Source organism: Gouania willdenowi, chromosome 9 (assembly GCF_900634775.1).
Source record: "Gouania willdenowi chromosome 9, fGouWil2.1, whole genome shotgun sequence".
In the NCBI taxonomy this organism is placed as follows: domain Eukaryota; kingdom Metazoa; phylum Chordata; class Actinopteri; order Blenniiformes; family Gobiesocidae; genus Gouania; species Gouania willdenowi.
In genome coordinates, this window is record NC_041052.1 from 40,443,237 (window position 1) to 40,457,420 (window position 14,184).

The 14,184-nt window shown below is 36.8% G+C and overlaps 1 protein-coding gene across 1 annotated transcript in view; it reads left to right on the plus strand.

Moving 5' to 3' along the window:
• egflam (EGF-like, fibronectin type III and laminin G domains) overlaps window positions 1-14,184 on the plus strand; it is a 63,590-nt gene that overhangs the window by 7,118 nt on the left and 42,288 nt on the right. Inside the window, exons 3-7 of the mRNA XM_028456478.1 lie at window positions 2,447-2,533; window positions 2,725-2,751; window positions 3,333-3,450; window positions 3,524-3,659; window positions 6,994-7,160. Coding sequence (XP_028312279.1) covers window positions 2,447-2,533; window positions 2,725-2,751; window positions 3,333-3,450; window positions 3,524-3,659; window positions 6,994-7,160 — 535 coding nt within the window. The remainder of the gene's footprint in view (window positions 1-2,446; window positions 2,534-2,724; window positions 2,752-3,332; window positions 3,451-3,523; window positions 3,660-6,993; window positions 7,161-14,184) is intronic.

Below are 14,184 nucleotides of genomic sequence, written 5' to 3' on the forward strand. Positions count from 1 at the left end.
TAATCTTAATTGGCATTGAAATTCTATAAAATCTTTCAATTTAATGAAATGCAAAACTGGGGAACCATGTTACAGTTCTATGTCTTACACATACGTAGTTAATAATTTTTAAAATATGTTTTAGATAAACTTTTCCCACTACCTGTCAGTTCTCTTGAGGGTCATTTTACCATTTTAAAAATGAAATATAGGGCTATACTGACAGTAAAAAGGCTCAGATGCCCACACCAAAAATATTAATACCAATATTATCATTGATTAGGAAACCTAACAAGGTAACCAAGAGCTGAAAAATGAATTAGATATATAATATTTTTCTGTGTATTTTACAGCTGATTTTAGACATGGGTCAAACTGACCCGTTATCATGAGATGCTAACAGAAAGCTAACACAACAGGAAGGTTACATTTTTTGGAGTTATTTATTTAAGGCTCATTAATTGTGATTGATTGAATGTTAACTTTAGTAATTAAGAAGGTGGAAAATAATTGTAATTTTAGTTGCAATTGGAAACAAAAAAATGCTGGTTACTGTAATTGTAATTGAACATGGATAATTGAAGATGGAATTGTAAAAATGTAATTGACCCCAACCCTAGCAGAAACTAAAATATTTGTCCTTTATTTTTTTTATTATACCTTGACTTAAAACAAACAAAGTAACAGTGAAAACTGTGAAATTGTTGACTAAAGAAGGACAGGAGGATTTAAAGGTCCAGTATTCTGCTATTTTTCACCATCTCCATTTGGTCTAAGAACCCCAACATCATAGTATTTGAGGTTCATTTTCCCAAACTTGCCTTTTTTCTAGCGTTTTAGCATCTGAAAAGTCACTTTCAGAGCGTTCCTAAAAACAGGCTGTTTTTTGGGTCTTTGTTTATATGCATGAGTGGGTGTTAACACACGCACTGCTTCAACGTGTGTGTTTATCACAGCAGCGGCAGCAGTAAACCATTAACAGTCTTAATTCTCCTCCTCACCTCTACTGACCACAAACATAGTCCATTTAAGACGATAGTCCAATGTTTTGTCCAAACACTGCGTCGCATTGGGTCACAAACACGTCAGATGATCCCATAAAAACAATATGAGGCGGCATAACGGCTACTAAAAATGGAACTGATTGTAACTGCACGCTCTACTGAGTCAGCTGTTTTAAAAAATCACATGAGCTGCTACACCGCGTTCTTCTCCTCCTAAAAGTGAAACTGGTTGTGAGCGCTCTTCGGTTTATCTTCATACTGGATTATCTATACACTGAACGTAAAGATATTAACTGTAATATCAACCTGCCTTTGCTATGTTTGTTTAACCTCTGAGGTTGTTTCTTATGCTGCGTTCACACCGAACGCGTCACAAAATGTTTGCGTGACCAGGTTACATACAAAGTCAATGGGATAGACGCAGTGAGGCAAATTCTTCTCCTGTTGGGCGGAACGGTTTGATCCGCGCGGCAAGAGCGTTGGTCGTGGGATGCACATTCTCGATTATTCGTGACATTCGTCATTCGCCTGAGTTGAAAATATTGAACTCCAGCCAATGTTTTGTATGATGCGCAGGTGCAAAAGCCAATCAGAGTCTTTGTTGACAATGACGTCAGGCTGTCAACACAGACACTTGACTTTTCACCCATTACAGCATGGAGGAGAAAATAAAGGTGGCGGTGTGTGACCACCTGGAGCTCTACGACGCGGACAGTTTTTTTTCCGGCACCGGACCAGGAAGGATTTGTTACAGGTCCTGAAGAAAACAGTGAAACTCACCAAGTTGGATGCGTCGCTGGTTAACCTGGTAAATCCAGGAACATGACGTCAAGCATTTTGACGGCTCTTCAGTTTCCACAGAAGGTAAAGAGCATTGATTTTACTGATGTCCTCCATAGTTGATGGTGAAAAGAAATGGCGTCTGGTTGGCGGCGCTTTTATATTCACTTCAGATGCAAATATGAAGCCAATATGAGGAAAACATTTTTCAATCCTGTGGAAGCTATTGCGCAGTGCCCGCGTCAAATTTTTTTTTGCCACGTCCGGTGTGATCGCAGCATTATAGAGTAGGAGGCGCCAGGATTGTCAGGAGGAGGAGTTTATACCTTATGATGTAATATTAGGGCAAAAATCCAACTGGTCTGTTTGGAGCTGACTTTTTACAAAATGTGGAGTAACGAGGGAGGGAGGAAACAGAACTTTTTCAACCGTGTCCCTCTGAATAAGGCTAAAGGAATGTATATCACTGTAGCAAAACCATTAGAAAGGGAATTTTTCATAATACTGCCCCTTTAAGAAATGAGAAAGTTGAGGTGAGAGAAGAGACTGTGGTGCATTAGATGGTAAAGGAAGAGATTTGACTGACATGACGGAGAGAGGGAAGGTAGATGCTAATACACAGGTATCATATCAGGACACCCCTTGTAATTATCCATATGCTTTTTCTCACATTTATTATTCAGGTATTTTACACAGAAATGAAGGGTGGCCGTCCAATGGGTGCTGCATCATCTATGGAGGTGCCTCTCAGTTTGGATATGCTGACCACTGTAAGTATTCATGATAGAAGTGGGACTAACATCTCTATAGCAACAGGACGTTGACCTTTAATTCCACTCACTACATAAATCCATCATAAATGTGACAGTTAGGGACCAGTGATGTTGTAATTGTGCTGATTTGTTACTTTACCATTATGTTATAATCATTGTTTTGGCACATTTTGTTTTTCTTTTCAAAGGGACAGTTTGATGGACAAGCGAGCTTTGTAAGTACTGCCTGTCCATCTTATCTTTGTAAATGTGTGGGTAACTACAATAAGAGTCCCTTAATGAACATTAGTTAACACATTATTAAACATTAATTAACAGTTTATTTATCATTATTTTATCTAACATGAATTAACATGTCAGTTAATGTATGAATAAGCTGACATAAACCTTAATAAATGTATAGGAGTACCTCATAAGCATTACTTAACCATAGTTAATGATCAGTTGGGCTTTTGGGTTTTTGTGAAATTGCTAATGTTACAGTAACACCTTAATAAACAACTTAAGTAAAAGGTTACTAGAGACATTATTACATTTTACTAATATATGAATTAATGCATATTAAGTTTGCTTACATAAGGATATATAATTGCATTATGTAACTTTATTTAATGCCTAATAATGTTTTGATAAACTGCTTATTAATGCATTGACTGATTAACATTAGGTAATACATTATAATGATTAATAACTTATTATTAAACTGTTAACTAAGGCTTTATAATGTATTAATGACATTAATTAAGGGAGCCTTATTGTAAAGTATTACCAATGTGTGTTTTTTTGCCTGGTCCAGGACGTCCACGTAGCTAAACTAAAGGTGAACAGTAAGTACAGGGTCAGTGTGGGAGCGTATGGTTGGGCAGGAGAAGGTAGACCCAGTATGCCCAGAGACATCAGCACTGCCTCACATGGTAAATATCTTTTTATTTCTAGCATTTCACAGGATTATATTTAACTAAATGTCTTATTTTCATTTCCCATCAGACATGTGCATGCCCCCTTCGCCCCCCACTCAGCCTGTCGTCATGGCCGTGTCTGACACGGAGCTGGCGTTGTCATGGCAACGGGGAGAAAGTGAAGGGAACTCACCTGTGCTTCACTTCCTGGTGGCTTACATCAGGTCAGCCATGCTGGGTCCATCCCTGATAGAAACAGTTCTTCAAACTTTAGGTTAAAGATAAAAAATGGATCAATGTTTGTGCTAAATACAAACATTCATAGAGAGAGAATAGTAAAAACTTTTACAGTGTATTTGTAGAAAGACCATGAGGTAGACATCTACTACCATAAAGCTAAACATGTCACAGATAAAATAGAAAAAAAAACTAACCTGGAAAGGCTTTTCTTGGCTAGAGGATAAATAAAAAACAGGTAGAGTTAATGTTTTTGTTCCATTCATTCATTTTCTTTGCCTGGAATCAATCCTAATCTTGTATTATTCAATGTTTAATACAGGTGATTGTTCTGGAAACGCTCACCGAGTTTTTGGGGGCTGAGGGGGGCGGGACAAACACACGCAGAGTATCCAATCAAACGAAGAGTGGAAGTGACGACAATAGTTTGACAAGTATAGATATTTTCCCCTAAAGCTTCCAGTTGAAAGCACGGCACAATCATCTTTCCTCAATATAAATGCTTTTAAAGCCTCTTCTTGTTGTGGTTTCAACGATGTATTCAGGTCTTTCTAAACGAAGCAGCACGTCTGAACGTCTTCTCCGTGGTGGGAACCATGTTTGTTGTGACACTGCTTGGCTCAGGAGATCAGACGTTCTATTTGTACGACTCTGATATGATCGGTTTCTTTTGGCATCACCAAAAATACTTTCTTACAAAAAGTAAGGAAGTGGGTGTGGCTTATTGCCAGGCTACCATTTTCTGACCAGCTTGTTCCTGTTTTAAGGGTTGCGGGGGTCTGCTGGTGCCTATCTCCAGCTCTCATTGGGTGATAGGCAGGGGTACACCCTAGACAGGGCGCCAGTCCATCACAGGGCTTAAAGTTTTTGTTCATTTCTTTAAATGACATCAAGTTGAAAACTAGAGCTTAATTGTCACCGTTTAAAGTTTGATGAGGCCAGTTTACCGTTTTAGAGTCAACAAAGCCATGGATGAACCTTTTTGTCTAACTTAATATCACTTATTATTTGTTTACTTAATGAATATTACTCATTCATTGGGGAAAAGGGTGTATTCTGGCTTAAATGTCACATAAATGAAAGAATCTATTGTTTCGTGCGTGGCAACATGATTGTGTCCTATTTTTTTTGTGCTTTAAGAGACAATTTGTTTTAGGTTGCTTGGACAGATTTTCAAGCTGATGTAGTTGAATTTGAAGTTATTTTCCTAATTACATCCCTTAACCTAAACCCAACCCTAACCATGACTAATAACTAAAAATTATAATTTCAGTTAGTGGAAATGTCCACGTTTCACCAGTGCAGCAAGGGTTCTAATCTTAAGTTTACATTTTTCCACAGGAAGTGTAGTGTACAGTATATGTTGGTTCAAAAACATAATTGTCTTGTCATGTAGCCACGCACAAAATAAAAGTTTCTTTCATTTTTGTGACAGTGCCACGATCCGGTTGATATGTTTAAAGTAAATTAATATAACTGAAAATGGGAGGCGTGTCTTTAAATAACTTGCTTTTATTCTATTTATTGCAGAAAACCTGACGTTAAACCAGTGTGCTCCGTACAGATTTATGATAAAACAACCTGTGTGTTCACTTTAGTGGATCTTGTCTTTGAGAGATTGCCTAAAAAGTTGACGTGAATCTTTTCATTTACTTTGTTGTAATTTTTAATAATTAATATTTCTGGGTTATTTGGCACCTTTTGCTCATTTGAGTCCTTTTTGCTGTATTTAACCCTCATGCTATATCAATATTGTAACCATAGCATTGAGAAATAGACATTTCCAAGTACTGAGGTTGCTTGACGAGGACTTTCTAGGTGTTTTCTGTGTAAGACACTAAAACCTAGTTTCATTCTCTGTCCTCTCGCTATGTTCGCACACTTACACTGATTAAAGAGCCCTGTGTCCACAAGAGTTCCCTCGGGACCAAATTGAAGACGTCAAGGTCAGATGGAATTTGTCTGGAGTTGTTTGTAAAATAAAACACACAGAATGAACAAAAAGGGTAGCAATGAATAGATTTAATCATAAATTATGTTCTTTGTGTTGCAAGATTAACTCTTCGCAAATAAGTAAAAAAAAAAATCAAATTGCAATAAAAAAGAAGTAGGGAATCGTCACATTCCAGGAGAGAATGAGAGAGCACTCGTTAATCAGCGTCTGTTTTGTCTCATGCTGCATTTTCTGATACAAAAGGACCAATTTTTCTCGTCTTACTTCAAACAAGGGTCCGACTGAAGAGGGGCCATTGAGTCTTAGTAAAGAATCTAAAGATTGCTTCATTCAACACAGAGCTGTAGCCTCCAGCAATTGAGTCATGTCTGATTAAAGAAGGCTTCAGATTGAAGCGGATAGACTGAAAACCTTTAAAAAAAATCAAGAATTAAAAAGTTCATAATGTGCTTTCATTGGTTTTCTCCAATATAACAAGTTAAATAGGATGCAAAGACAAAATGTATTCTGTGCTTTGTGAAATCATATTTATTTATTCAATTATTTGTTTATTTTAAAACTATTTATTTGTACTTATTTAATACAGGGTCAGTCAAATTAAATTCAAGACTTTTTAAGACTTTTTAATGCCATTTGAAACAAAATTTGGGGGGAAAAACGCCACGTTAATTACATAGGGTTAGGGTAATTTTTTCCAGTGCCTCGTGCAGACGTGCAACTGGTGGCCACCAAAGTAAACACACAAAAATACAAAAAATTACAGTAAAATACACCAAAAAAACAGACTAAAATAATCAAAATCACTCTAAAAACAAACAAAAGGATTAAAAAAATAGCCAGAAATCTATAAAACAACAACAACAAAAATAAATAAATAAAAACCATTAAGGAAAATCATTTCCGCATGTTGTTGAAAGTCCTGCTGGAACCATGTCACTGTTTTGTAGTTGTTTCTGTTGTCGTGATTGTGCAATGTTACGGTAAATGATTAAAAAAAAAAAAAATCAAAAACGAATGTTACCATTTTTTTTAAAATTATAAAACTGATTAAATTCATAAAATCATACGTGTTGTCTTAAAATTTAAGACTTTTAAAACATTTATTTAAGACATTTTAATGACAGTTAAGGCCTTATTTTTAGATTCGTGAATTTAATACTTTTTAAGGATCTGTGAGAACTCTGTAATAATGTTACATAATTAATACCAAAATAAACACATTGCACAATGAACTGCCTTGTATTTATTAGTTTTTTTTTTGTGCTAAATGAGTTATTTTTACTGGTGAATGAAACAATATTATATATTGTTTACATTTTATTATTGTTTATTTATTTTATATTGTTTCACCTTTTTTCTTTTTTCAGGCCAGAAATGGACACAGAGTGGATTTACATCCGAGAGCCCATTGAAACCAACTCCATGGTGTTGAAAGGCTTGTTACCAGAAACAGAGTACCAGTTTGTTGTCAGGGCGGTCAACGTGCACGGAGTTAGCCCCCCCAGCCAAATCAACAGCCCAGTACGGACACTTGGTAAGACTCAAAGCAATGACCTCTGGGTGAATCATGTGACAACCCGACAAAAGTAAGATTTAATCTGGCTCTGATGATATTTTAACAAAGTAACTAAAGGGATCCTCTACTGGTTTTACAAATGTGGCCTAAAATCTTTAAAATGTCCTTTTTAGTCGATGAAAGTCTAACAAACACATTACACCATATTTGTTTTATTAACTTTTAAAAACTGTTGGGTTTGTGTGTCTTCAACAGTCAATGATTTACTCACTGTACGGTTTTAATGGACTAACTAACTTTAATCCACTAACTCCCACCGTAAAGGGTGTGTGTAACTGGTGAAAAGTGTGTCACTCAAGCTCGGACATCGGATCTTTTAACAGTTTTATTTCCATTCAACCCTAACTATTATTATCACAGTAACCTTGTCGTTTGCCAGCCAGGTAATCAACTGGAACGACATAAAACAAACATTAACAACACGGACATATTATCGACTGTATGAACTGCACACATGAACATTTAAGTAGTTAACACAGGTTTAACATCTACACGTTAACTCACCAGCTCAGCTTCACCAGTCAAAACAGCGACATCAGTACAAATGAAATCCGACAGGTAAACACATACGCGGGTAACACACATCACGCCCTATATTTTCGTAGATTAATCCGCCCCAAATAAAATACAGAAAAATGCGATAATTCCATAACATAATACAGGGTGTTTGGTTGGCGATAAATCAAAACAAATAAATTATACACCAACATGTGAAAAATAGGAGAACTCCACACACTCACTAACTTCAGCCACTAGAGCGTGTCAGCGCACTGTTTAAGAGGGAGTAAAGGCCCCTTAGGAGAGCTCTTCTTCTCTGCCACATTGTCTACTACAAAACCTCAGAGATGGAACTGTTGCCTCCTGCGGTCATGGATTATTTTTAACTGTTTTTCACTTTCAGTGAAAAAAACAAGTTTGCATCAACGTTACTCATTTTTTCTGATTATTTAGCGTAACAAAAAGCAACACAAATTGGCATTTTGACTGAAAAAGCTGCTAAATGATGTAAATATTGTCCTGAATGTTTCACTCCAAAAGAAAACAATGGGATGTTTAGAGGCAGTGGGGCCATGTGACATCATCAATCAGATGACATCTGTAAAGTAGTTCCATTTTTAAAAGTGAATAAAATGAATATGGTGCATAATAATGTGTTTTGTTGGGTCTAGATCTTCTAATAAGGACATTTCAAAGATTTTAGGCCACATTTGTAAAAACAGCAGAGGATCCCTTTAAATTATAAGTCCAAAATGAAGATCACAAACACACAAATTGAAATAATTCTTCACAGTTACCGTGGCAATGGCACTTCTATAATGGTGCCACTATTTTACAAACCCTCTCTCACAGCAGAGAAACTCTCGTTTAATGAACAATGGAGAAACTGGAGATTAACCACAGAAAACTAAGGACAAAAAAACCATCTCACAAACTTAAAGCTGTTAGGGACTAAAACCTTTTGAACATGTGCGTGTAGAAGTTGTTGTCATGGATTGAAAATTGTTGACAAAACAATGGCGAATGTACTGTAGATACAGTATTTTGGTATAATATCACTGTCTCCCTCATCGAAACACAACAAGTCCCGGTAAGAATTACGTAAAAACACTTCTTCAAGAAACTTTTCCACAGTTCAAGTCACATGACCATTTGTCAACAAAACCGATTATTTATGAGGATTCAACAACAATGATTCAGCAATTTCAACCTTTTGTGTGTAAATTCTCCCATTTTTTCTGGAGAAAGACATTTAATATATTGATCTCTGAGGCCTACACGAGGGCTCTGTTGTAAATGTCACATTAACGTACTAATGTACGTACTAACTAGCATTCATACAGTGTATACAGCCTTACATGTTAATGTTACTGGCTCTTTTTTATTTTTATCTAATCTAATTTCTTCCGCTATCCTGCTTTGCTGCTGTAATACTGTACATTTCTCCATTGTGAGATGAATAAAGGATTATTTTATCTTATCTTAATCATACTAAGTATGTAGTGCGTTCACATTAGATCGTATGAAAAGATTGAGTATGTGAGAAATACCAGGATGTATACTGTATGGGGACATTTTTGAAGTATGCACGGTGGACACACTAGTCATACTAACTGTCCCATGATGCATTGCGAGCAGATTGTAAAATCGTCAAAATAAAAGCACCTCTTCTTGTCTTCCATTAGTTTTTTTTTTTTTTTTAACTCTTACTTTGAAGTGAACAGGAAGTTTAGTCAGTAGACCAACAGAAGGTCTCTGAAAATGTGAGAAATGTCAACATTAATTGTGTCTACGTGAGTTTTATGGATGAAATGAGCACATGTTAATATTCTACTTGGTCAATTGTTTTTTTTTAAATGTTTAATTTAAACTCTTGCATTTATGTTGTTTCACAACTATTTATTTATTGAGCATGATTATGTTGCCTGCATAGGCAAATCACATACATTATATGTGTACATATATTCATACAACATAAGTATATAATATACACAGTCCGCATCTATACATAACACATCTAACTAGACATGCTCAATGGGAGAGGATGAAATACAACCTTGATTAATTCTCATTCAGAACTCCAAATAATGAAGAAAAAAAGACTTAATTTAATCTAAGACAATGTTGCATCTTTGTAAAAAGTATCAGAACAATCAAGTCGTCTGCGCAAAGAAAACCAACGTCCACCAAATCATTATACCTTACATCAGAGGTAGGCAACGTTTATCACAGCAGGGCCACAAAAATGTGCTTGTTTTAATCGTAGGGTCACATGACCAACATTCATGTCAGCATTTTGTATAATGATCGATCTGAGCCTTCATACAGGAAGAGTTTTGTGTTTGTTTGTTTGTTCCTTTTTGCAGTAGTTTTGTGTGTTTTTTTCTTGCCTTTTCATATATTTTCCTGCAATGTTGTAATTTTTAGGGTTTTTTTTAATGTATGTTTGCTCTTGTTTTGTGCATTTTTCTGTCATTTTGTACATTTACTTTAGGGATGGAGTGCTGCATGTGCCACCGGACCGCCTGTTGCCTATGTCTGCACTATACATAATCATATTCCTTACGTACATTATTCTATGTTGTGCCTTGAAAGCACATTTTGTCTGTTAACTACTTTACATTTTAAACAATGCTCAAATCCATCAGAGATAATGTTAAAATGTAAACATACAGTGGAGAGAATAAGTAAAACAAAGCCATTACTTTTCTAAATGTAGGACAGTATGATCAGTGTGTTAGTGGGTTTGTGTGACTTAAGCCTGGAACGATGAAAAGCAACAGTCATTTACATTATTGTTTTTTGATGTAGCCATCGACTACTTATGTGGGGGGTTGGGGAATGGTTAGCACTGATTGATATTAAAGCAGGTGTGTGTGTGTGTGTGTGTGTGTGTGTGTCTGTATTTCCATCCAATGGACAAACAAGGATAACAGTCTCTACAGAGTGAAGTCTTTATGTTGAATAAAAATAGATGCTTGAAATGATGACATGAACAGGGATGGACTGGGACAAAAATTCCACCCTGACATTTCTGTCCCTACCAGTCCACTACATTATCAGAGACACCATGTTGAAGCTCTTCTTAAGTCAGTGATTCTCAACATGTGGTTCTTCATTTTAATTATTATTCCCCAGAAAACCTTAAAAGAGGGAAACTTTTAAACCCTTTTTTAACTGATTTCCTTTGGCTAGTTTGAAACTTCCTTTGTCTAATTTTTGCCCCAGACACTTTTTTCAGACCTTTTGACAATAAATATCCATTTTTTTTTTTCTATTTTTTGTCCATTTTTGCAAGTTCTTTTTGATACTTTTATGGAATTTTTGTCCTTTCTTTAATTTTTTGGGGCACTTTTCATCAAAATGAGCACATTTTTTGCCCAATAAATACCACTTGTTTACTTTTTTCCCAACATTTTGCCTCTTTTTGTTCCACATTTTTGCCCTTTTTCACAATTGATTGCTTCATTTTGCTCATTAAAGCTAACCATTGTCATTACATACCACCTGGTTTTGCCCACTTTTTAGCCACTCCTGACTGATTTTGGCCCTTTTTAGTCACTTTATATTCTTCTTGCCACATTTTTGCGACTTTTGGACCATTTTTGGCCACCTGTTACCAGTTACACCTCCACTTGCTCATCCCCCCCCAAAAAAAAAAAACGTAGCGGACCGGACCGGCCTACTTTTGGTCGACGGCCCACCAGGACGATGCCTGGTCTACCAGATGGCCAGTCCACCCCTGGATATGTATGAATGAGCGCTGAAATTAAAAATCTGTCTAAAGATGACCACATTATTGAGATTGATGTGATTCTGCAGCAGGTGGCTCAGAGGTTCTTAGCTGTGCATCGTGTCCTGAGGCAGACTGACAGCGTTTCAAAGGCAAACATGGAGAGAGAAAGAAAGAGATTATGGTTGGGACAATTACTATTAGATTTACATGGAATAGACGAAATGAGCCAGTTAGAGAAACCCAGTGTGACAGACTGGGACCAGTAGAGTGATGGTAGTATGCGTGGTTCCTCAGCAGGGGATAAAAGCGGGTTACGTTCAAGTCTCATCAGACAGGATTAGGTCAGACCCCCTTCCCTTCACCATCCACACTCTGAATTCACACACACACACACACACACACACACACACACACACACACACACACACACACACACACACACACACACACACACACACACACTGCTGCTGGTGTGTTTTGTACAGATTGGGTGAGATTGTTACACAACAGCCGATTAGGATTTGTGCCCCCCCCCCCCCCCCCCCACCCCCGTATGCCAGACTTTAATGTTATTAGGTAATGATAGCTTGGAGGCTAAATCTTGACCAATTCAGAGCTAGAAATGAAATATTTTACCTAAAAGTTTGGACTTGATGTTATGGGGCATCTCGTTATAGAGAAAAAACTCCAGGAAAAACCCAAAGGTAGAGTTTGAGATTCTTACTAATGGGGGCAAAAGAAAACATTGAATTTAATATATAGAACATCACACAATGTGTGTAACATATACAATAATGCAAAAATGATTAGTAACATAATTGATAATATTGACGACAAAAATTTGCGTTGACGCGTTGTTTAATGTTGTAAATTTATGATAAAATCTTTCTGCTTCATTGTTGCTGCAGTACCGTACATGAACTGCTGGGCGCAGTGTCGCTTCACCATTTACATTGAGAAGAAGAATTGCACAACAGAAGAAGAACCAACCTAAAGATTGGTCACGTGACTTGAGTGCCAAAAATTCACTTGTGTTTTTGAAAGAACAACAAATGAATTCATATATATTTTTGTACAGTCACTGTGTTTCATGGCACTTTATGTACATTATATTAAGAAATCCTTTTATAAACCCCAACTTAGAACATGAAACATTATTGGACATGACTTTGGATGTATGGGGATGGAGAAGAATATAAAAAGGGGAGGAAACTGTTACATAAACTAAAATTTGGCTGTCCCAGGGTAAGAAGTTCAAAAGGTAATAAGATGTGTTGCTGGTTAGTTGGCTTTAAAATATTTTTTTTTAATCAAGGGGAATAAATGTTTATTTATTAAAGGGTACCTATAAAAAATATGTGAACCTGAATGGGCAAAAACTATGGAGAGCTGCCATTTTGGACAGTGTTCTGTTGGTCTACAGTCTCTGAAAATGTGTAAAGCCGATGGTTGCTATAACAACAAGAGAAAAACCCACGAGAAACAATTATTCTATGTCTCAGAGTTATACAGACGTTGGTTCCATAATGTCAGTACGGAATACACACTTAAAACGTTTACGTTCGGACTGAAATAGGTGGTATGTGAGGACTGCTTCAAGCTGAGCGGCTATGAGAGGGATCTGTGGGATAAACTAATGGGCTAAGCTAATGGCTAAGCTAATGGGCACTAAGCCAAAGTTACTTCTGAAATCCGACGCCATCCTGACAGAATTACTTCACAGAAAGTTGTTGAATGCAGCTTGTAAACATACTTGTTCAGAGCACCAGTACATTTCTGCTAACAGGGGATAGGTGTCATGGCACTAACCGCACCCCCACCACATTGTTCCCTCTTATTTCCTTGTGACTAAATGATGAACTCTGTCATAAGAAGTTACCTGTTGGTCATCAATGAACACATATCCTTTCACGCAGCTTTCATCACAGTTTCTAACCAGATTTGTGCACTTCCAACACCAAACTACTCAGCCATGGCTCGTTTCTGCTGCTAACAACAGCTCTATCTGTTAGGCTAATTCTGATGCTGAGGGGGTGCAGGGAGGCTCACAAGAAGCGGGAAGTTGATGAGAAAGTTGATATTTAATCCTCTTCAGACAAACAACATGGATAGTGCACTTTATCACTGAGGCAGAAGTTACACACGACTGCTTCAACAGGAAAAAAACTACATGTAAACACACCTGTTGCGCCTTTAGCTCCCACAATGCACCATTTATTTAAAGCGACAGGTCATGCTGATCGACTTATCCAAATCAGAAGAAATCAATGATGACCTCTCACAAAATACATTATAACTATATATTAAGAGGTGGATATAATTCCTTACCTAAACATAAGTTCACGTATTGACTCAATAAAAATGACTGTCTTGCCAAGACTTCTATTCATTCCAATTGGTTTTTTTCTGAATGGGATTTATATGGTCAGTGAAAAAACAATGAGTAAAATTCACAACTTTACAACTACCTAAGGAAAAAGGAGGACGAGTTCTCCCATGTCTTAAAAACTACTATAGAGCAGCCCAGATTAGACCACTAGTTGGCTGGTGTAAACCAAGCTATGGATGCAGATGGAAGGAGATAGAAAGCTCAATGGGAAATGGAATACCAGTTTGCACATTAATTGGAGAACCTTCATTAACCAGTCATCTTTCAGACCCCAACAATCCTTGGATAAGTAGTTCCTTAAGGATATGGAACGAAATAATTAAATGATACAAAACTAAGAACTAGAGCTGAAATTTTTA